Source organism: Aythya marila (genome assembly GCF_965140915.1).
Source record: "Aythya marila genome assembly, chromosome: 22".
Classification (NCBI taxonomy): domain Eukaryota; kingdom Metazoa; phylum Chordata; class Aves; order Anseriformes; family Anatidae; genus Aythya; species Aythya marila.
Genome location: NC_139063.1, coordinates 1,524,284 through 1,547,711, shown reverse-complemented (window position 1 = coordinate 1,547,711; position 23,428 = coordinate 1,524,284). Strand labels below are relative to the sequence as shown.

Genomic DNA, 23,428 nt, shown 5'->3' with positions numbered 1-23,428 from the left:
GTTGAGAGAGCACATTTTCAGCAAGTTCATTTTTATGTTAATCCATTGGAAAAATAATCCTCTTCACGCATGATGCAATTGTATAAAGCCCTCATTTATAACTTACATTAAAATTAATCACCAAAGCTTTTTGAATAAAGCTGTATCTGCACAGAAGGAGGGGAAGGAAAGGAAGGAGAGAGAGGCAGAAAAATCAGTCTGTCCATTATGGCCATGAAAGTTAAAGGGTTGTACTTTGAGAGAGGATTAATCGTGTGCATGTGCAAACACAAGCGTGCACGCGCACACAAAATTGCAACTAAAGTGACTTGGCTGTGAGACTAGGGAGAGAAATAGGATGGAGAAGCAGGAGGGTGTGCTGGAAAATGAATGACATTGCCTTCAAGTCCTGCTTGCAGAGCTGAGAGCAGTGAATATACGGTTAGGAGCGGCAGTGGCGTTCTGTTGCGTGGCGGTGATCTCAGTGCCACGAGAGGGTTTATTGATGCTGCCAGCCCCAGCCTAACAAATGGTGCTGTATGGACAGGCTCCATTTTTCACAGTCTCATCGAGAAATACGAGTGAAAACATCTGGCTGTTGCAGATTTCTTCTACGGATATTTCCAGGCGCGTAATGTTTCACAGCTTTTACATTTGGGAACCCTCTCCTGGCTAGAGGGTGGCGGTGGGGAGCCCTGCAAGCTGCTGGTAGCATCAAGGACCTGCAGCTTTGGCATTACCACGCAGTGGGGACTTCAGAGCGCGGTGCTGTAAAGCTGCCTTCTGCTGCAGCCCTCTCCGGATGGGAGCTCAGCAGCCTGCATGGAGCCAAGCTGGGAAGCAGGGGCTTGGGCAGGAGGCGGCAGCAGGAGGGACCCCCAGGCTGGGCAGACAGCTTGTGGGGTGCCTTCTGGAGGGCTGGGGCAGAGTGGTTTTGCACAGGTCATGCAGATCATCAGTGCAGAGCTGGCCTCTCCTCTGCTTTGCTAAGCTGGGAGAAGTTGCCCTCTCTATCTCTCTCTATATGATAGAGGACAGCTTATATATATATATATGCATAGATATTCCTAATTTGCTTTTAGCTGCATTTTCTTGCATGTAATTGGGATTGTCAGAGTGTCTCCATTGTCTGCTAAGTCAGTTGTTCTGTCTTGTCTTAAATTAAGCCCTGCTGGGAATGGAGTCAGGCTGATAGAAAAACTGTGCTGTTTGGTTACAGATGTGCTTTTTGAATAGATTGATTTGCTCCAGAGATCACCAGTTTTCTTAATAAAATCAGCTCTCCCAACAGACTCCTCAACCAGCTGGTGTCGAGCAACTTGTGTCTTCTGGTTATACTCCTAAGGCATTCTCCTCGTTGGTAAAGCCTGCAAGCAAGTTGCTTGCTAGAAGTAAATGAGGGAAGGGAGCTGCTGGAACCCTTGGTGAGGTGTTGGTGAGCTCCCGAGTGTCCCCCATCCTGGGTCAGTCTCTGCCAGCATCTCTCTGTTTCCCTCTTTCTGAGGTCTTCAGCAATGAGTTTTCCCTGGCAATTCTGGCCAACTAGCTCTGGTTAGCCTGAGAGCAAACATCATCGGGCCAAGGCATCAGTGGAGAGCAGCTCTGCTATCATCCATTCTTTTTTTTCCTTGATTTTTTTTTTATTTGTTTTTTAAATGCAAGGTCTCTGCTAGGTAGATTTATGATTCAGCTCTTTCGGTTTCCGTCTGATTCCATGGATGTTGTTTTGTTGCTGAGTGCATTGCAGTGTTTGGCTTTTCTTCCTTTTCTTTTTTTTTTTCTTTCTTTTCATGGTTCTACCTTATTTATTTGTTTGCCCTGGATAAATGGGAAAGCAGCCAAGCAAATGCTTTCTTGTTCTCTTCTGAGGGCTGCCAGGGTTTTAAGCCCAATACCTGATTGTTTTATTTTTGCAGCTTTTCTCAGTACAGTTTATAGATCTCTGCCCCTGTTTCGGAGTGGCGTGCCTGGAGTTACCCACATTAGCCTAACTGCAGCATGTCAGGAGGTATTTCCCCCAGTGCTAATGTGGCAATGAGAAACAGAGGTAACTGAATGACTTCTTGTTGCCTGACATTTTAAGTGCAGGAGTGAGCCCTGGACTGAGCCCTGATGTATGGCAGCAGCCTTTAGCTGATAACTCCCTCAGGGGTAACAATAATAATGAGGGTATCTCATGCTTAGGTGGTACTTCTCGTCTTGGAAGATCCCAAAGCTCCTTGCAAAGTCTGGATTTGTGTGGCAGCTGCTTTACATCCTTCCACAACAGAGGTTGTTTTGGAGAGAAGTGCAGTGTGGCATTGCCCCAGCCCGGGGTGGGAAGCGAGGAGCATCCCACTGGGAGTTGTGCTGGGACCAAGTCTGTCCTGTCCCGGGTGCCACCAGGGCACTTCTGTCCTCCTCCCACCCAGCCAGGTCCATCACCTGTGCAGTCTCTGCAGTGAGTTTCCTCACCAGGATGACTCCTGGCAGCATCTTGGGCTTTCTCTGGAGAATTTTCTGGGGAAGTGTCAAGCAGGCAGAGCCCTGGTTGAATTTAAAAGCAGGAAAAAGCAGAGCTCCACGTAGCACTTGCTGCAGGCGGTTGTGTACCAAGGAGCATTTGATGCAAATGCTGAAGACTTTGCAGCCCTCTCTCCAGGGTAGACAAAACTATAAAGTACACCTGGTAAGGAAACACAATCTGCATTCAGAGCATTGTAATAAACACCTCATGGAGAGCAGAGTGTAATTTCACTGCCAGCCACCAGCTTCTTAGTTTCTGTTTTCTCTCCCTTCCCTTCCTATTGTGTGTTTTGGAGAGCTGGCTCATGCTGACTCTTTTCTTTTATTTCTTACCGAAGTTATTCTGTTAGCTGATCTGAATAGAGCTTTTCAATATCCAAAACTTTGTAAAATGTGTAAAAATCCTTTCCCATGTAAGCTACTTTGCTCCCCTCACATGCTTCAATCCAGCGTTCAGAATTTGCACTTGCCTGTTTGCTGTCTGTCCCCAACACACACTCCTTTCTGCCCTTTTTTTTATTAACCTCTGGGACACCAAATACCCTGGTGAGGGTTTCTTTTCCAGCACAATGCTATTTTAAATAAGAGTGGTGCTGGTTGTTTTCCTTTCCATTTTTTTTTCCCCTGATATACAAGATTAGCTTGGTGCCAGGAGCAAATTCTTTGATCTGAGAGCAAGTAACAAAAATCGATGCATTTTATCAGTAGATGCTGGCCCTTGACAAAAAGCTGTTCCTTGCAGGACACAAAAAAAGCAAAAGGACAGCCAAGGTGATTGCTGTGTGCAACATAGGGACAAAGTGTGAATTGCATGAATATACATCAGTTGTCTGAAGGGACCTTAGCACATTTACTGCTAATTTTCCTTTTAGAATAAGTTTCTCAATACTTCCGTGTTTATCTGTAATAGAGCCCCGTAAAACCAAGGACAAAGCCCGTCCTCCTCTTCACGGCTTCTGTGCCTCCCTGCTGCAGGTTGCTGGCGTGTCCTTGACTGAGCCTTTGTCTGTGTGACAGCTACTCACCGTAATGGCTGAGCACCTTCAGTGCAAAACCAACGGCGATCTTCCAGCTGGGGATTTCTCCACTGCTCGTGGTTGGCTTTTGGACCTTTACTACTCAAGATTTTTAGGAGAGAGTAGTAATTTTGTTTGCTTAGGGAACAGCACAAAGGACACAGCTTTTCAGAAAGCATTAGTATCCATGACCCAGTTGTTTTCTGTTTTTTCGATGTGTTTTACTAGGGAGGCATCCCACCAAGAGATCTTGTTTTTTATAGACTGAGTATGTTTGGTAGAGGGCTAAAATAGGTGTCTGAGGTGGGTGGCAGATACCAGGAGAGAACACACTCAGTGGGACGAGGTACCTTGGGCTGGTAGCAAGCACCTTTGTAACCCTTCCACGGAAGAAGGCAGAGCTTAGTTTATGGTGTGACCTGCAGTTCTTTCTGCCACACAGGCTCCATTTCATGGTTTTCCACACTGAGGAGTTCCACGACGTGCTGAGGATCTGGGACGGTCCGGTGGAGAACGGAATCCTCCTAAAGGAGATGAGTGGGTCCAGCTTACCCAGCGATGTCCACAGTACTTTCAATTCTGTCATCCTTCAGTTCAACACGGATTTCTTCACGAGCAAGCAGGGCTTTGCTGTTCAGTTTTCAGGTAGGCTTTATGTTCTTTCCTTAGCATTGTCCAAACCTGGCTTTACTGATAAGTGATTTCAAGGGTCCACCTATGAAGTTCTGCTGGCTGTAAGCTCATGACATTGTATTGGACTCAACAGCAGGAACTGTGCAGTCTTCCAGCCATTTGTGCTCTGCTGCAGTTGAGTCTCTGCAAATAGAGAAAACTCACATATTTTGTCCTTGCAATGCAGGTAAATTCTCTGCTCCCCTCTGCTACAGTCACCTTCACAGTGGTGAACTTGGCAGCGAGATACAAGCAGTTCTTTGTGGAATACTTGATAGGAATTACAGATATTTTCCACCATGTTCCCACTCGGTCCCTTAGAGACACCAGTACACAAGCAGCTTCCCCCAGGCTTTCTGAGAGCAGTTGGTCAGTGGTGTCTGAAAATCAAGTCTATTTAAAATCCCTCAAATTGGATCCCCTTAGATGCAGAGCCCCAAAAGCTCTAGTTGCTGTAGGAATGTCATTGCAAGCAGCAGCACTAAGTGTAATGCATCTGCAGCCTGTCATTGCCAAAGTCCTGGTGGTCATTACCAAAGACCTGGCCTCGCAAGTACATTTATTTCAGTTATATTAGGGTGATGCATTTCAGTATTCTCACAGAGGTTTCCAGGATGCAGGCCTTCACTGACGTGTCCAGTAACTAACCAGGCAGATGCCCATTTTGGAGATGGTAGGAAATAGCTCAGGAAACTGCTGGGTGAGCAATGATACCACTTTTCTGTGACTCAGACATATCAAAGCAGCAGAGCCCATTCTCTCTCTCCCAGGTTTTTGCCTAGAGTTTTCTGTTCTGGGTGCGTTGCATGGCCTGGAGAGCAGGCCAGCTCTTTGGGAAGAGTTTGCACTGGCACAAGACCTTCTGGGATAACCATGACAGAGGGAGAGCTTTGCTACTGAGCACAGCTCTGCCTTCCTCTCTCTTTGCCAGGCTTGTGTCACAGCCTGCCAACGAAGACCAGGATGGGCTGCTAACTTGCCTTATCTTCAGTAGCACAGAAAGAGAGAGAGGGATTTCCTCTGGCTCTTTTAAGAAGGGCTTGCTATAAACTGGCTAGGTGTAATGGACTCATATCAACGTAGCAGGAAATAAGCTCTGCTCGGCTGCCTGATACAGAGCTGGTCTTTATTGAATGCTTCTGTTCAAAGCCTTTGTTCACAAGGTGTGACTAAGTAGTCAGCCCTAAGCTCAGAAGTATACAATTTTGGATCTTGTGAACTTTAATGATCTATATAAGCTTGCAAAACTTCTGTCACTCCAGGACTTTCCCTGCTGTTAAATAACTGTAGTGTTGACAGGTCGTGAGCTCAGCCAGCAGAGAAGCTGTGCTGCCTGCCCCCCGCCGAGAAGGCACTTGGGGAGGGAAGCTGAGAGACCAACGGGAGCCGTTCAATACCTCCAAGGGACATGGCAGCGAGGCTGGGAGGGCAACACGTGTATTTCTGAAAGGTCAGGCTTGATGCTTCCCAGGGCTAAAGGCTAAATTCTCCTCCCACTCAGGGGAAGCGAAAAGTGCTAGCAGATTAGTGTATTTTGCAGCATGTGCCTGACAAAGAATTCTATAAAAATGCCATGTAAGATCAGTGGATGCCTGGACTTATTAAGTAAACATGCCTGCGCACAATTATACATCAAACTTGCACTCTGTGTAGTGCACTTGAACTTGCTGCTCCCCAGAGCCTTTACCAGCTGGCCTGGCAGATGCTCAGTGCAAAATAAAAGCCAGTTTTTGTGCATGTGGCAACTTTAAGAGATACCAAAGGGGGAAGGATAGAGAATGAAGTCATTGCTTGGGTATCTGCTTAAGGACAGAGCCTAAGCACAGCCAGCCCTTGGCATCTGCCGTGTGAATCTCTGCTTTATCTCCCTTCCTCTCTTCCTTTCTGTCCTCTGCAAATAAGTCAAGATGGAAATAGGAGGAAATGGAGGCTCCTTGATGGGGTGGTAGCTTGGGACTTGGAACAGCCAGGAACCAGGCGGCAGCGTGCCATAGATCTCCTCCATAGTTTATAGCAAATGCAGTAGTCTTTCCCTGCTGTGGCTTTGTTTCACTGCTGGAAATGATGCTCCTTCCTTCTGCAGAGAAAACACTGAGTTAAGGATGCTAAAAATAAACAGTTGTAAGATATTAGAGCAACAAGGGTTTGGTTCAGGCTGAAATTAGGATGTGAAGGAGCTAAGGTTGTATCTGATCCACTCTGGAAATCGATGTCTTTAACAAGTGAAGGTCTCTGCTGGAGAGACCAGTGCGGGGAGGATGGAAACTTCATAAAGTTCTTGTAATCAATCATCTGCAAAATATTTTGCAATTATGTATTCAAAGAACTAGCAGATGTGTTTCAGGTAAATCAATGGCAAATAGGGAAGGAACTTTGAAGTTTTAGGATGAAATGTAGTGCGTTGAAAGTGGCTGAAAATCAGATGCTTCATTTTTTGACAAAGCAAGAAAGGTATAAACTGAGAGGAAATTCCACAAGCCTGTGTTAAATATATATATATATATTTTAATGCCCTTCAGTTTCCACTGCCACTTCCTGCAATGACCCAGGGATTCCTCAGAATGGGAGCCGGAGTGGTGACAGCAAAGAGGCAGGCGACTCCATCGTCTTCCAGTGTAATCCAGGATACGCTCTGCAAGGGGAGGCCAAAATCACTTGTGTGCAGATTGAGAACAGATTTTTCTGGCAGCCAGACCCTCCCTCCTGCACAGGTATGAGCAAGCATCCATCCTTCCATTGAATTGGCTTCCCTGCCCAGTTTCATTGCAAAACTTCTATACCCGAAGGGATTGAGTCCCACCTGGTTTGAAGAGGTTTGCGACAGGGTACACAGGTCTCAGCCATCTCACAGAGCTACTGTTTAGTGTCTGGGACAATAAGAATTTAGTTCATGCTGGAAGCTCATAGGACATCCTGCAACATAAGTGATATTATTTAACCTGACAGGTCAAAATTAAAGACTTCTTTAAAACTCAGGTTGCTAGAGAGGATTGGGGTCATGGGTTAATAATTTCTGCATGAGAAGACAACAAATTCTGTCACAAGAAGGAACTATCTGACATTCTCCTTGAGTTCATAAAGTAATAAAAGAAACTCATGAGGGTTTTTTTCATATGTCAAGAACACAAAAATATTCACGCTAAGAACACAGGAGCAATAAACATCAAATTTACTGTCCATTTAAATGCTAGCTGTAACTTTCATCCCTTCTTGTGCAATGTTTTTTTTCCCAAGCAATGAAAATCAGTTAATTGTGTTTCTAACGTCTGATTTAATGCCAGCTAGGAAGCTTCTGCAGCATGCATAGGATTTATTCTCCCTGCAGGATGACTTGGTGTTTTCTGAATGACTGTCCTAATGATCGAGTGTGGCACTCCTTCAGCCTGATGGAGACAGTCCTTTTACTTTTCCCGGAGCTATATCTAAGTCATATCGTTGCATGTCATGCCCATCTTGTCATTCTCCTGTTGAGCTTCCTTTCACACCAGAAGCTGGGCTCGCAGTCCTTTTCAGAGCTGCATAGCCAGTGCCTTAATCTAGGTGTGGGATGAATTCTCATGGGTCATCTTTACTGCAGGCAATTTGACTCAGAGATACCGTGTTGGGTCCTTTTGGAACAGAGGCCTGGCAATCTTGTTTTAGGAGACATAATCTCTTTGATAGGCTGCAGAAAGCTGAAAGCGATGTCTCGCTTCTTCCCTCCCTTCAGTGGCAAAGGATTGGGAAAAATAATCAGTAGCCAGATAACACTAGTTTTATTGTAACTGCTATAGAGACAGGCCTCATAGAGCTGACTGGGAAAATGGGGTTTAACTAAAGGCTTGGATTAGAAGGCTGTCCTTAGCATTTCAGATATATTTTCACAACTTTTTTTGTACAACTTCTGCAGTCCCTAAACAAAGTGGGCTTAACTGAAATGTCTGTCGAAGTAACCACCAGAGATTTTGGGGCATTTGAAATCTGGATCCTGACCCAACTCCAAATAGCTATGACTTGAAACCAGCTTCTAGTTCAAATCCTTCGGAGACTATGGGTGGGATTTTCAAAGAAATCAGAGTGTTGAACAGTCATCTCCCTTAGGCTTTTCAAAAATGAGTCTTTAGTTTCTTCTAAAATTTCCCATGACATTAGTATGGAAGAGGAATGCTCCCTGAAGGCTACTGGACACAGAATACGTGCTTGTTGTTCTTCCAAGTTATTTGTGCGTGACCTTCAGATAAACTCTTCGCTGATCTGTGCTGTGATTCAAGAGGGATGGAAGTTCCTGGTTCCTGCAGTACCCTGCAGCTGGACTTGACTGAAGTAGTTGCTTTTGGGCCTTGGAGAAGGATCTCTAGGTTACTCTCTGATGTGATCCTTCTAGTACGGCCCAGCAAAATTTTACCTGTTATTTGGAGGTTCTTGTGTATTTGCAAGGAGGGCTTTAGAAAGGCCCACAAGTTGTACACGCACACACCTCCATGGAAGAGCCTTCCAACATTTGCTGTCTTAGTTCTGTCCCACACTACTTCATTTCCCACTTGGTGTTTGCATTGTTTTAGTCTGGTTACTGTCAAACACCTGCCATCAGTGCAGACCGTGCTCCCTTCTCTTACCCCATCCCAAATATGGGAGGATTGATCTGAGCAATGGGGAATTTTTAGAGCATCGACCCTCATGAAGAGACTGCAAAAAGGCTGACAGTAATAAATCAATCATGAGTATTCGCCACAGTGGACACAGATGCAGGCAGTTTCAGCCTCAAATAAGTAATAATTGATTTTTCAATCAGCTTGGCATTTAACGTGTTGGCGACTGTAATAAACGCGAACAAATCATTAGTACCAGACAACATGTTTTCACTTTCTTAGCAACAGTCCAGACTTTGATGAGGAGTTGCCTAAATAAATGCAACAAAAGCATCTCTCTCTCCTTCTGGTTCCTCATATCTCATGAGGATTGTAATAGCATCCCTAGTTGTCCTTTTCTGCGTGCCCTGTCTGGAAGAACACAACCCTCATTTCTGTTAGGGCTGCTACAAGCTCTTCCAATACATATCTTTTAACATTTGACAACCTTGCAAACTGCCTCTCTGTCCCCTTATCTATCCACCTTTCTCTTTTTTTTCCCTCCCTTCCTGCTATTTTTAAAGTTTCTCTAAGACAAAGCCTCATCCCTTTGCTTGATTGCCTTCAGCTCCCTGTGGAGGTATCTTGACAGGACCAGCAGGAGTGATCTTGTCCCCGCAGTACCCAGAGCCCTACCCGCCAGGGAAGGAGTGTGACTGGAAGCTGACCGTCTCTCCTGACTATGTCATTGCCTTGGTATTCAATATGTACGTACCTGAGAGCTGTTTGGGTCTCCTTCTGTGGCTGTATGTGGGGATGGGGAGGGAGTCTCAGCTGTGGGGCACTGCCTGGGTGAGCCACGGGGTTCATGTGGCTCAACCTGTGGGTTGTGATCTACCTGGAGAAACCAAACCAAACCTGGGAGGACTGGCCCCATAGTCCTCAGTAGCCTGTTCTCAAATGGTACCTTAATTTGGGAGAATGTGCACATATTTCAACTGCAGCTCCTCCCTGATATGTGCATGGCTTTTAAAGAACATGTCCATGTAACTAGAAGATAGGAAACCCCTGTGACTTCACGGGATGTAAGATTACGTGCTCTGGACTGCATCACCGGTCCTTGACTCCTTGCATGAGGAAAGGAGATAGAAATGTCCTGTGCTTAGGGGAAGAGCTGGCCTCGGGCAGAAGCAGTCTCTCGGCTGTGTGGTTGTGCAGCCCATCAATACCACAGCTTCTCTTCTCCAAAGGGCTGCTGTAGCATGCTCATGCTTCAAGCACTCTTCCTTTTGTTTTTGCAGCTTCAGTTTGGAGCCTGGCTATGATTTCCTTCATATTTATGATGGACCCGATTCTCTCAGCCCCCTGATTGGAAGCTTTTATGGCTCCCAGCTACCCGAGAGGATAGAGAGCAGCAGTAACAGCCTCTTCCTTGCTTTCCGAAGTGATGCATCAGTCAGCAACACTGGATTTGTCATTGACTACACAGGTAAGAGCTGCCCAGGGGTGCATCTGGCCCAACTAACTCAACAAAGTACTTGAGATTTTACCTGCATTTATTGTCAGGTTAGACCACCTAGCTGAACCAGGTGGGAGAAGCTCTAGAAGCTATGGAAAGCTCTCTTCAGACAGTAACCCTGCTGCCTCTCCAGCTCTCACCAAAGCTGCTGAATATGCACAGTGGGGAAAAGTAAGAGATGCAGAGAGGGGATTCTGTAGGCTGGCAGAAGAGACAGTGACATAAGGTAGATAAGAACAGCATAAAAGGCCTGTCGTGTGGCTGAGGATCACTTTTTTTGTGGCTTCAGCTCTAACAGTGAGAGACATGGGCAGTGGTTAGAGTTTTCCCTGGATGCTTTTGCCTCTCTGTTGATGGAGCAAGCTGAGAAGTGACAGACCTGGCACTGCTGCTCTGGGAGACAGGGAGCAAAAGGAAGGCTTTGGCAGAGCATGTTACTAGTTTGTGCACAGAATAGATAGAAGAATGGAGTTGTTACAAACTCTAGTGAAAAATGTGCTCTGAAAAGCTGGATCTGATGAGCCATGATTATGCAACACAGAGAAAAGGATTAAGAGGTGCAAAAAACAGGGCTACAAAGAAATGATTCTTCAAGCCTGCTCTGGCCTATATATACTAGCTTGCTGTATGGGAAAAAAAGCATTGATAGCTTCAGATGTCCTGGATGCGTGCCACTATAAAACATGGCTTTGCATCCATGGTGTACACTGTGAAACAGGCTGTTGGCTCTTGTTGGCCCAACTGTGTGCTGCGGGAGCACTAATGGCTTGTGCTGGAGAGCTGATGGGCTGCTGCTTTCTCCACGTGCTTGGGCAATTCTCTTTTCCAGCACCCTATATCCCGTCTGTAGCTCCTGCTATTGAATTTACCTGACCAGAGATTAAATTATAGTGAAATGGCAATTCCTATTATTTATACTGAACAGATTAATTTCCCTGCAGTGAAATTATGAAATAATAAGATGAAGACAACTGGTACTGCTTAAGATTCAAGAGATTAAAAGTTTTCTGCCCTCATTAGAATTAATTTTACTAAAGATTAAGTCTCGGGTCTTTTCTTCTTTTCCATATGCCTTTTGGGTAGCCATAAAGTAGTTAACAAATGAAATCTCATTAAATTAGGGTTGTTGTGTGATGCGTTTTTCTCCTAAATACTCCTACAGTGTTAATCGCGCCTACATACTTCCCACAAAGCCAAACTGCTGGGAGAAAAGAATGAGGCTTTAAGTTTGCTCATTAATTTCCCCGCGCTTTAAAAGGAGCCCAGGATTCAAGTCTGAGAAGCAGCAGAAAATAGAACTTTGGGGAATTGAAGGAAGAAGAAAAGCAAGGCGGGGGGGGAGCACGGGTGAAGGAAAAATCAAATGCCGAGCTCGGCTCCTTGCCAGCGGGGAATCCCAAGTACAGTTCAAAGACTCTGTCCCTCTCAGCTCCTCATTGTGTTCGGTCAGCATTGCAGCCCACGTAGGCTTCTGCCCCTGCCTCCCTAAATGCCCTGTATCACCTGTGCCAGTCGTATGTGAAATGCTGCTAATTCCAGGGGCTTCATAGTCCCCTTTTTGGTGGTGTTTGGGTGGAAAAAAAACAAAGCAGCCATCTGTCAGTCCCTCCTTGAAATCCTGCATCTTCTCTGGGACTGGGACTGTATCGCTAGCCTGGAGCTATGGTGTGTCGGGTGAATTTCAAACAGTTTCAGCACTTCATTTGAAATTGTTTCAGGGGCAATGGCTCTTCAAGAGAAAGTTGTCCTCTGGGGCCAGGAGGAATGGAGAAAACAGTAAGAAAAGAATGAATTTGTCTTTTACTATGCTGATTTTTGCATGGAGCATGACAGTGAGAGTGAAGTGGGACTGCAGCAATGCCATAGGAAGGTGTTTGAGGGCAGATCTTCGGCTAGGCAATTTCCCAGTTTAGCTACGCTGATGTACTACACCAGCAAGATTTTTGATAGATGAACACATATCATTGCTTTGTACCCATGATGTGCTGTCAGCTGGGCAGCAGAATGAAAAATCAAGCTAAGGTTATTAGTAAAAAAACTGCACTTCCCCCATGCACTCTTAAATTATTACACTGAAATTGTTTACTGTCTGCACAAAGCTTTGGATTGGTTCAAAGGGTAAGGTGAAACTTAAATAGTTTGGGGGATTTCAGCTGGGGAGGAATTTATCCTTTGGGGTGACTTAGCAATAGCAAGTAGATTTTGGCTTGAGGCTGGCTTTTGAAAAGGAAGAAGTGCTTTCCTCAGGCACCCTGTTATAGGTCTTGGGAAGTGATCACAGTCCTCAACAACGTGCTTGTCTGCAACACTAGTTAATGCTGGTTTTTTGAAACCCGTGTGCTTTGTTCATAGCACATTCACTAGAGCCCAGCAACACTTTGTCTACCAAAGCAAAAGGGTGATAAGTTCTTTACAAAATAGGAAAGACAGTTACAAAACAAGAGCGTGAATACAGGAGGTTGCTTCTGATCTACGTAAAATGTGTCTCTTGTTCCAGTTATTGCTTAAGGTTTAACTGTCTCCACTTGATTTACAAGACCCCTTTGTGAGAGGGTCTCCCATTAAGCTGCTGTTGCCAGAAAGTGTTCCTAGATACCCTTTTAAATTTGACTGGGGATGAATCTGTGTGGTAGGGGTTATCTTTTCGCATTGGGAAATCGACTGAATTCTAATAATTGGTTTGCATTGCATCATCTTGCAAACTACAGATTTTGAGAGGCATTGCATGTATTCATAATGATATTTTTAAACTGAGACCACACTTTATGAGTGATGTAAAAGGCAGGCTGGTCATTTGGAGAGCTTTTCCCAGATTATCCCCCCAGTGATATTCTGTGTGTGTTGTGGATCTGCAGTCATGGACATAAAAGTGGGTCAAACTCCATTAAGTCCCTGCCTCCATCCAAGCGACACATCCTGGTGGTTTGATACCAAATGTGACCCAAGTTGCATATTCAGGTTTGGCTCCTCATGCTTAGGGTGGAAAGCGGGAAGGAGTTTCCAGGTCGGATGCTCCAAGGCAGTCGGTTTTCTCATGCTTTCTTAGTGCTTCCTGTTTCTGTTAGAGGCCAAAAGTGAAGAGGCGTGAAATTGAAAGCAAATGAAGCAAAACCGATTACTTTTCACCCATCCAAAGGAATGGGGAAAAAAAAGAAGAAAAAAAAAAACTTATTTCAAATCCATTATTATTTTGCCAGAACTATTTTGCCCATCCTGAGCATATAAACATATATTTAGCATTACTTATGGGTTAGTTAAGGTGGAAGCTCCCCACAGAAACACTATTCTGCAAAATCTGTTGCAAGGCAAGCTGTTTAAAAACATCTAGTACTGCTTGCTGTTAAAAAGGTCAGAAATAGGAAACAACTTGAGTTTGAAAACACAGAACTGTTCTTTGGGAAAGGTGGTTCTGTTCCTTGGGGTGACTTCTGGCTGTGCTCCTGGTGCCTGGCATGGCAGCAGCCTCGCCGTTTGGGGTGCCAAGGCTGCACCTGACGTGGGAGATCCTGATGTTAATCTGTCCTTTCTTCCGTGTATGGTGACTGCTGTGAAAAACTCTTTTAGGCAATTTCTCTGGGTGTTGCTGTAAGGCTTAATGCTCATTAAAGGCTTGCACATGTTCACAGAGCAGGAGCTCATGATGCGCTGGGCAGACCAGCGCTCTCTGATGGAGCCGTTCTTGAACACGCAGATAAAAGCCTGACCTCCTCATCTAGGAGCTCCTGCAGGCTTTGAGCTTTCCTTGGGAAAGGAGAGGGGAATCACAGAAAACTTCTTTTTGTGGACTAATGAGCCAGTTCTCATGGCATTTTTGTCTTGACTCTTTCCTAAACATTTGGCAGCCTGACTCCCTGTTAATTGGGACATCAGGGTGAAGTTCTTGATTTCTGAAGGGCGTGACTGAACATAAAACATTAATTCTAAATGAGCAAGCACTTTGTAGCCCAATAAATCAAAGGCTGTGGAAGCTGTGGTTTTACTACATCCCTCTACGAGTCTCTTGCTGTCACCACGCAACCAAATACTTCCTTAAGTTTGAGCTCCTGCCTCCCTTTGTAGCCTACTGTTGAGGATCATCGGGGCAGTTCATCAGCAGAGGAGTGTTCAGCTGGAGGATTGCGTAGGACTAGTGTCAGGATGCATCGTCATCCAAGGTGAGTGGGGTCCCTGAAGGCACAGACCCTCGAGGGAACAGAAACAGTCAAGAATGAGGAAAACACAACAAAAGCAGTGGGGTCATCTCTCAACAATCGGCCACCACCCCCTTTTCAGCAGCCAGCAGAGTGACTTCAGTGCTGAACATCACGATTTTTTCAAAGCAAGAGCAGAGACTGAGATCAAGCACATGGCTGAGACATCTGACAGCTGGGTGGGAGGCTGATTGGCAGGTTGAAGCTGCATCAGCTCGTTAGATGAAAGGCAGTGAGGCTGTGCAAAATAACAAGAGAGGCAGAAAGTGGCCATAAGAAAGCCGTTGGGTGCAGCTTTTGTATGAAAGGGTCTAAAACATTAACAATTCCGAGAAGTAAAAGCTTGCAGAGTGAAGACATATTTTGGACATGTAGATGAAGCATTGACTCTTGTAAATGGCTTGTGTGCTGAAGGGAACTCCGAGCTCTGCAACTGCACCGCTCATCTTCAGTGCCCTCATGCCCAAAGTGATTCATTCCCCTCTGTGGGTTGTGGTGACCAGTCTGTGCCAGAATATTCCTAGGACTTGCTGTAATGGTAAGGGCTGCCTGCTCACTTCAACTGCAGCTGACGTGTCACAAGCATGAGGAAGAATGAGGAGAGAATATGTTCATCCCAGCTGACCCACACACTAAGGACTTTGCTTTCCAGTGCTGTGAATAAACCAAGCTTTTTGGTCCTCATATCTTACTCATCACAATCAAAATTTCTGTATCGTGTCTAGCTGGTGTCTCAGCAGGACCTTCCATCAGATCACACACGGCCAATAATGGGATAAAAACATAGACTGAATTCTTTTGTCTTAAAACCTGAATCTTCTCTGCAATGAATCTTCTCAGTATCAAAGCTCTCTTCTGAGCATGGTGTGAATTAGGCTTCTAGGCACATGTGTGTATCTTCCCAGGCTCAGATAAACTGGAACATCCTATTTTCTGGTTGGGCATCAAAGGAAGAGCGACTTGTCCAAACTTCATGGAGCCAGACACAAGCATGGAAGAGAGCCCAGGAGTCCCAGCACTGCCCCTTAGGCTCTATCTCCTTCGAGAGCAGGGGCATTGCCTACGGGTCACTCACTGACCACAACCAGGCCACAAGCAGCTTGTGAGGTGACTTCACGGAGCCATACGGTCCTGATTTAAGGTCTGATGACAGAGGTGTGTGATGGTGTCTAAGGAGCATTGAGGGTTCACCAGGATGTGGCTCCCAGAACTGGGAACTGCTCTTCTAGGGAAAAACAGCCTGTTGTGCCCTGTTTACCTGGATCACTAGCCAGTTGGACAGCTATTTTGTAAAGAAAACCATAAAGCTAATCCTGTTTTTCACTGGGAACAAAGCAGGGGGAGAGGAGAGAACAAAAGCAAGATCTGGGGGCTTGACTGTTTTCTCCTTCTCCCATCCAACCCCTCCCCAAATACTAAAAAGCCCATGATTTAATGCTTAAACACGTTATAATTGTTCACAGACCCACTGCTCTCAGAAAAGCCCTCATCTTTAATGAGCAATTTCCAAATGACAAAAGAGCAGGATTAATCAAAGCCTCTAATTATATTTCATGCAGGAAAAAAAAAAAAAAAAAGGCAAAAAAGAAAAAAGCCCTCAGAAAAAGGAAAGAAATATCCAAGTCCTGACGGCTCTTAGTCTTTACTGGAATTTTCATATGTAAATGGGGTTTTTAACTCTGCAGGGCATAGTGAACAGAGAGAAAAATGTCTTCATTTTGTCTAACTGCTTGTAATCATTTTGCAATAATTGCAGCCATGCTGCACATCTGGAGAACCAACCAGCTAGCACGTGGCACGATGTATTTTCATGGTGAGAGCAGACAGCTCTTAGATACTGGCATGATAGGTGCCAAGGAGATAATGTGAGCAGATGTAGCACATCTGAAATATGTTGTATGTTCAATCTGTGTTTATATGCCCTAATTTGCAGAGTTTCTTGCAGCCTGTCTCCTGTTAAAGAGGGAGACAGAGCGTAGATGTTGCCTTGTTGGTTGGATTTTGGGTACCAGTTAATTTGTATGAAGTGAGGGTTTCCTTCTTGCTCGTGCTGGAGCTGGAGCTGAGCATCAGCAAATGGTCTGCACCAGAATTTGACCCGTGTAATTCCCAGATTCAGCAGCATGAGAGAATGCTTGAAATCTAAACCCTGCAAACAGTGCTGGTCTTTGTAATCTGCTTAAGTGAGATTCCCAGACAAGAAAAGCAGAAAAAATGTGCTGTTGTCCACAATTTGACAAAACCGCTCTGTCAGACCAGTAAAGATCTTGGCAATTTCATCTTACAGAAAATCCCAGGGAGTCCTGCTTTGATCCTGGCTCAATTAAGAACGGTACACGGGTGGGTACAGACCTGAAACTGGGATCCACCATTACCTACTACTGTGACGGCGGCTATGATATTGAAGGAGTCTCCACGCTGACGTGCATAATGGGAGAAGATGGAAAACCCACGTGGAACAAGCCTCGACCCACCTGTACAGGTAAGGCCCATGGGGAAAAGGCGAGAAGAGGATGATCTGCCTAGCACAAAATACTTCAGCATTTTATCCAGTTGCAAAGCTTGTTGTTACTTCTGTATAGAAATGCTTGCAAGGGGACGGAGATGGTTTTTCTCGGTGTTTCATAATCCTTCCATTTTTTAACACCCTGGGGTCAGGGAAAGCTGACTTACATGACGATTCTTGAACCTTCATTTTATAGAGAGAAAACTGAGCAGAGCAGCTATGTGCATAGCAAAACCTGTTTCCCTAGTGCAGGGTAGGATGCAACAACTTAAACATCTGTTCAACTTAATCCCTGCTAATCAAAGCCCTTGAGCATGTGCTTTCCTGAGCAGGGTCATAATTTACTGAGAAAACAGACAATTTTGTCTTAGGGGTTCTGTGTTGGGGTTTTGTTTGTTTTGTTTCATTTTCTGGCTTAATGAGAAAATGGTTTAAATGACGGGTTTGCAGCCAGGCCTTCTTAGCATAAGAAGTGACAGAAGAGAGAGCTGTCAGTCTGGGATGACTGGAGGAATGAGATCTCTGGCTCGAAAGGCCCTGGCGGGGGGAGCGCTGTTCCCACTGCAGCCAGGCTCCTGCTGCTGAGAGAGGGCAAAAGGAGCAGGACTCGGTTCTGTCAAGCCCTGAGCTTCAAGAGCCGGTGGAGAGCAGTGCAAATCACCCATTAGCTACAACACCACACATGGCATCCCTTAGCCTCAGCGTGGTCTTAATAATTAAATGTGAAGCAGGCATGAACTCAGGTTAGGATAAGCCTTATTTTTCTTAATAAGAACTTGCAGCAAGAGCTGCAATGCCTGAAGCACGGAATCGATCATAGGTCGGGGCAGCTGACACTGCGCGGAATTACAAAACGTGGGCAGAGATGGATTTGAAAGCAGTGGGGAAAAAGGCTGATGGTTCATGGCAGGCTTGGTAAGGGTACACTCAGTGATCTCTTCTCGACTTTCTCTTACAGCACCCTGTGGCGGTCAGTACACAGGCTCAGATGGCGTGGTCCTTTCTCCAAATTACCCCCAGAATTACACCAGTGGACAAGTCTGCTTGTACTTCATCGTTGTGCCAAAGGACTACGGTATATTTTTTGACAGATTTTCAGACACCTCAAAATCTGTTTTACTGGCTCTTGTTTGGGTTTGTTTAGATGAAGCAGTAGAATAAGTGCATATGTAAATAAATATAAGGGAGATTGGAAACTATTTAGTGGCACTGTTGCATGCTACTTATACTTCGTTGTGGTCAGTAAAGATTTTTCTAAATTTCTAAATTATCAAAAATGAGGAAAAACACAAAACTAACAAAAAAATATAGTCTTGTTATTCTCCTTCCAGTTCCTGCACTGTATCCAGTTGTGCAGAGTTGAGAAATCAGCAAAAAATAAATTATGCTGCTTAATGCTAGCAGAGAGTACAAAATGTATTTGCTATAAACACATACTAACTGAGTAAAGTTTATTTGTTGACGTTATTTTGTCCTGTAATTTCCCCATGACCTGTGCGTGGTACACTTTTAAATGAATACAGTGCAATTACAGATCACAGGAAACCACCTTTTAGCTGAGGGAGAGCCTGCTAGTAGATGCAGTTCTGACAGCTCCAAATCTGTGTTTCGGTAACATGCTCAATGAGTTCATGTTCTGCAACTGTTTGCTCATGCAGTCTGTATACTGAATTGCGACCTGAATGTGCGTTAAAGCTGGGCCCATTTCAATGGAGCATCGTGCTTTTTATAGACTCCAATGCCACTTCATTTTGGTCAGAGGTTGGATAAAAGAATGATGGACATTCTAGGAACTTTTGAGTCAGCTAGCTCGATGGGTATTAGTGTTGGTTAACATATTTTCTTATTTGAAGGGAATTTAATGCTCCTTAAAACCACTTGCACTGACAGCCCGGTCAGGCTCTAAATTCTGTTATTTGGTGCAGCTTCGCAGTGCTTTACATCGATCTAGCTCTAGCCAGTCCCTATGGCCTTTTCAGTTGTTTATGATTTCCTTTGCTAAGATTATTGCAAGGTGCAAAATAAGGATACTGTGTTCAGGCTTCAGTTAAAAGCTTCTTTCACTCGAATTGCCCTTCAGGCTGTATGGATCTAGGTTATGTCCAAGTTCCCGGGTTTAACTGATGAAATAGAACATTGTTCTCTTACACTTTACACTTTTTAACCTGCTTTACTCTGGCTGATCTTGATATTGTCTTAAGAAACAAAATACCTAGTGGGCTAGACAGGCTTGATCTGCAAGTGTGAATTCTGCCTACGGTAGGATGACAGCTAAATTAGCTTCTCTTCTCCACCCGCTACCTTTCAATAGCTTCATTAAAAACAACCAGAAAACCATTAGTAGCAAATGTTATGCATTTCCCTTCTATTTCACTTCTCTGATTCTGTGGACAGCAGGCGTCAGGGTGTGCTATCGTCACTTTTTCAGTGTTCCCAGCATCAAAGCTGTGCTGGAAACCTGAATGTGCAGGAAACAAATGTTGTAGCTCGGTGGATGATGAATTTCACAGCAAGAGACCTCTCAGCTTGCAAATCTGCAACTGGGCACTTACAACTTAAAAATGTGAAGCTAGGGGAGGAGATGGGGGGAGAAAGGCAGATTTGGGAGGGGAATAAAAGCATTTATTGTATTCTGAAAAATAAAGATAAATAAACAAAGAATTTTTGCACTAGTTTATTAAAAGAAGAAAACACCTTAATCCCTCATTATTTTTTTCTCCCTTTTTATAAATTCTGCTTGCTCCTAAAGTGCATTTGCAATGTATGCAGTGAGACCCAGAGCACTGAATGGCTTACTTATTAGCAGTTTCTGTAGACAGCCCTAGGACTGACTGTGTATAAAATAGTGAGTGTGCTCTCTCCCTAGCAGTGGTCCTCCCTGACCAGAGAGGCTCAATCTAGGAATTAGGTTCTTCAGAAGAGGGACTGTTATTTTGTTCAGGTTTTGTACAATACCTAACCCAACAAGAGCCCAGTTCACGACAGAGGTTCAATACAAATAATAAATAATAATTATCTGTTGGTGAAATTACATACCTTGTGTTATGTAGGCAGGCAAACAGGATGATTCATAAAACAATTCTTTTTGGCCTATGAATCAGTGTTAGAGCCTACTGGCAAGTGAACACGGGGGAGGCTGGTTGCTGCTTCTGCTGTGCTGACTTTGTGGATAAATAAAGGGCTCCCATCTTCCAGGGCTGTCAGTCAGGCCCTTTTTATCCTTGCCAAGCTCCTGAAATAAAAGAAGCTGAAATGTCTCAGTGCCAGACCTTGGCAGTGCATGGGCTGCAGCACTGCTCACCGCGCTGTCCACCCTGACGGCCTCTCCTTCTCTTTGCAGTGGTCTTCGGGCAGTTTGCCTTCTTCCAGACGGCGCTCAACGATGTCATTGAAGTCCACGATGGCCCCAACCAGCATTCCCGGCTCCTCAGCTCCCTCTCAGGCTCTCATACAGGTAAGGGACCCATCCCTGTTGCTGCTGGAAAAAGTAAGGTAAAAAACACACTCTGCTATTTAACACCTTGCTCAGTGCAAAACAGTTTTGGGTGCAAGCCTTAGAGAGGCTTCAGCAAGCCACTTGCATAGCTAATGCTGTATTCTCTCTCCTCTGTTTTTCTTCTTTCTCCTCACCTAGGTGAATCACTCCCATTAGCTACCACCAACCAGATTCTCATCAAATTTAGTTCCAAGGGTCAGTCTACGGCCAAAGGTTTTCATTTCGTCTACCAAGGTGAGTATGGTTGTGTTCTGGAGATGTCTTTCAACTGGTGTTAGGAGATAATAGTCAAAAGTACATCTTGAAGTGTTGTGGACAGCATTAAAAGCTTTCAACATCTGTGGGTCATTGCACTCTCTCTCTCTGAACAGGAAATACCAAAGGAGATTAAGATTATTATTTTGATAGCAAGGGACTTGCAGGTTTCTTTGGTTCCTGTAGGTACTAAATGTTCAGACCTTCCACTTTCACTCAGTCCTCAACCCTCACACATCTCAGGATTAGTATCAGAAGTATCTCATTGAGTCATGCCCTGAGTACGCAGTGAATTCTTGGGATTTATACCCAAGCAGGTTTTCCCACTGGCATTTTAGCACATTTCTCAGTGTAAGCAGCTGAGCACTTGTCTAGCAGCTCTGCACAATCCTTCCTCTCTGCATGTCATAGGCTTAGGTCTCCTGCTGTCATACTTTGGCCCCTTGATTTTTCTGGTAACAGCTTGCATTGCATTGGGCGAGTCCCACTTAGAGATTTTAAAGTAGTAAACAGAAAGTGATGTGCAGACTAGGGGGAAAACAGAAGGGTTTTTCTCACCCACATGCTTTGTGTAGTTGTGGCTCAGTCAAACTTTGACGTGTACTGTGAAAGGCAGCAAGGGTACCCTGTACCTTCTCTGGGGGTGAAGGCATGTTTGGGATTTCATAGCGTACTGAGATCCATTCTTTTTAAAATTCTGCCTAATTGTTGTAAAACAATTAATTCTGATAGTAATTGTTAAAGATTTCACCAAAACAAGGATTTTTATGAAATCAGAAAAGATTACCTCCTCCTTCCTGCACACTCTTCAGTGACTGCTGCAGTAGTAAAAGGAAGAGGCATGCCTATTTTTGACTCGTCTTGCCAGGATCTAATGGCATTTACTGTCATTTTTGTACAAATGAGTTCTGTCTCTCCCAAAGCCTCCCCCACCCAGCCATACAGATGTATCGCAGGTTCCCCTGAGGTGAAGGCATCGGAAGCCTGAAGCAGCACGTTGAAAGCAGCTTCAACTGGAGAGTGGAGCTGAAGGGTCAAGCACACATTTGAGATCGTTTTGGTGGTTTGGAGAGAGGCCAAGCACATGCTCATCAGCCACAAATGGCTGCACTGGGGCTATGTGAGCAGTGGCACAGATCCATGAATATTCTGGCTATCTTGGATGTGGCCAAAGTAGAGCATTGTCATGAGTGGACCTTTTCTGCCTCTCTGTTCCCCTCCCAAGGCCACTGACATGTTTCACAGCTCAGCCTCTCACTTTCCCCTTTCCTAGGCTGTCCACGTACCAGTAGGAGAGCCATCGCGTGTGTGGCTTCTGGAGGAGTCAAAGGCACCATGGGTTAAATAAAAGCATAGCATGATTTGACATTCATCTGCTGAATCAAATGATAATCAAACAAACAATATAGCTAATGTGCTCATCATCGCTACATTTTCCCCCATCCCAGCAACTCAGGCATTAAACACTAATAAATTGTAAAGCAACTCAGAGAAAAATATGAATTATTTTTTTTCCTCAGCGATGACACTTCTTTGACTTGTATTTCCCCTCACTTATCTGTCAGGCTGTTTCTTTCTTTAGCTGTTGTTTCCAGGACTGAACAGGAATGCAGGCAATTTCAACAGTTGGTGATGCAGCATCCTAACTTAAATTCCCCTTTTCTTTCTCTTCCCTCTCCTGACATGAAGAAGATTGTTTAAAATTGTCATCCTTTGTAGTAAAGAGGCCAAGTGAGCTGAGAAACCTTATAGTGCTTTCCGCTGAGGCTCTAGCATTATAGGCAAGCCAATTTTCAGAAAGTCATTGCTGAATGCCTCGGTTTCCCTATGTAGGAATGACCTTTCTGATGTGGTGGTAAGCTTTTTGAAGGCATACAATCTCCTGTTTAGAAAAACGCACGGTTCTGTAATGTCCTAGCTGCTTTTATTTCAAGCAACACTTGAATTGACAGAAGTTTGAGAGAATTGCTATTGCTTTTTCTTCTCACCGGTCATGTTTGGACTCAGCCACTCTCTGGGGTCCAGTGTAATCAGGTGTGTGTGTTATTTTTACTTTTACTGGATCTTTAACATGACGAGGGAAAAGTAACTTCATTCAGTACCGGTGTCCTGCCTGGCTGCGGAGCTTGCCCACTCTCGTCCTGTCCATGGGTTTCACCGTGCCCTGGCACAGGTCGTGCTGTGCAAGTGCAGAACCAAAAGCTGGCCCTGTCCTCACAGAGCTTATGGCCACAGCACCTGCAACCTGTGTTTTCCTCCTGTATTGATGAGTGCTTACAATCCGGACACTTAAGTTTCCCAAAGGTACACTTTAACAATTTTTTTTTTCTTATGTTTTGTCTTTTTTTTTTTTCTTTGCACCCTCATCTGCTGGTTTCTCCCGCAAGCTGTTCCTCGGACCAGTGCCACCCAGTGCAGCTCAGTCCCGGAGCCTCGCTACGGCCGGCGGCTGGGCAGCGACTTCGCGGTGGGGGCCGTGGTGCGCTTCGAGTGCAGCGCCGGCTACGCGCTGCAGGGCGCCCGCAGCATCGAGTGCCTCACCATGCCCGGCGCGCTGGCACAGTGGAACGTTTCTGTGCCCACCTGTGTGGGTAGGTGACAAATGGCAATACAGTTCAGCAAAATAAAAATAAATGATGTTGTTTCACAGAATCGCAGAGTTGTAGGGGTTGGAAGGGACCTCAAGAGATCGTTGGGTCCAGCCCCCCTGCTAAAGCAGGTTCCCTAGAGCAGGTTGCCCAGG

The 23,428-nt window shown here is 45.0% G+C and overlaps 1 protein-coding gene across 1 annotated transcript in view; it reads left to right on the top strand.

Moving 5' to 3' along the window:
* CSMD2 (CUB and Sushi multiple domains 2) overlaps positions 1-23,428 on the top strand; it is a 286,785-nt gene that overhangs the window by 194,234 nt on the left and 69,123 nt on the right. Inside the window, exons 26-34 of the mRNA XM_082777291.1 lie at positions 3,943-4,145; positions 6,692-6,883; positions 9,348-9,486; positions 10,021-10,208; positions 16,716-16,910; positions 17,893-18,009; positions 20,275-20,388; positions 20,569-20,664; positions 23,073-23,276. Of these exons, the coding sequence (XP_082633417.1) occupies positions 3,943-4,145; positions 6,692-6,883; positions 9,348-9,486; positions 10,021-10,208; positions 16,716-16,910; positions 17,893-18,009; positions 20,275-20,388; positions 20,569-20,664; positions 23,073-23,276 (1,448 nt within the window). The remainder of the gene's footprint in view (positions 1-3,942; positions 4,146-6,691; positions 6,884-9,347; positions 9,487-10,020; positions 10,209-16,715; positions 16,911-17,892; positions 18,010-20,274; positions 20,389-20,568; positions 20,665-23,072; positions 23,277-23,428) is intronic.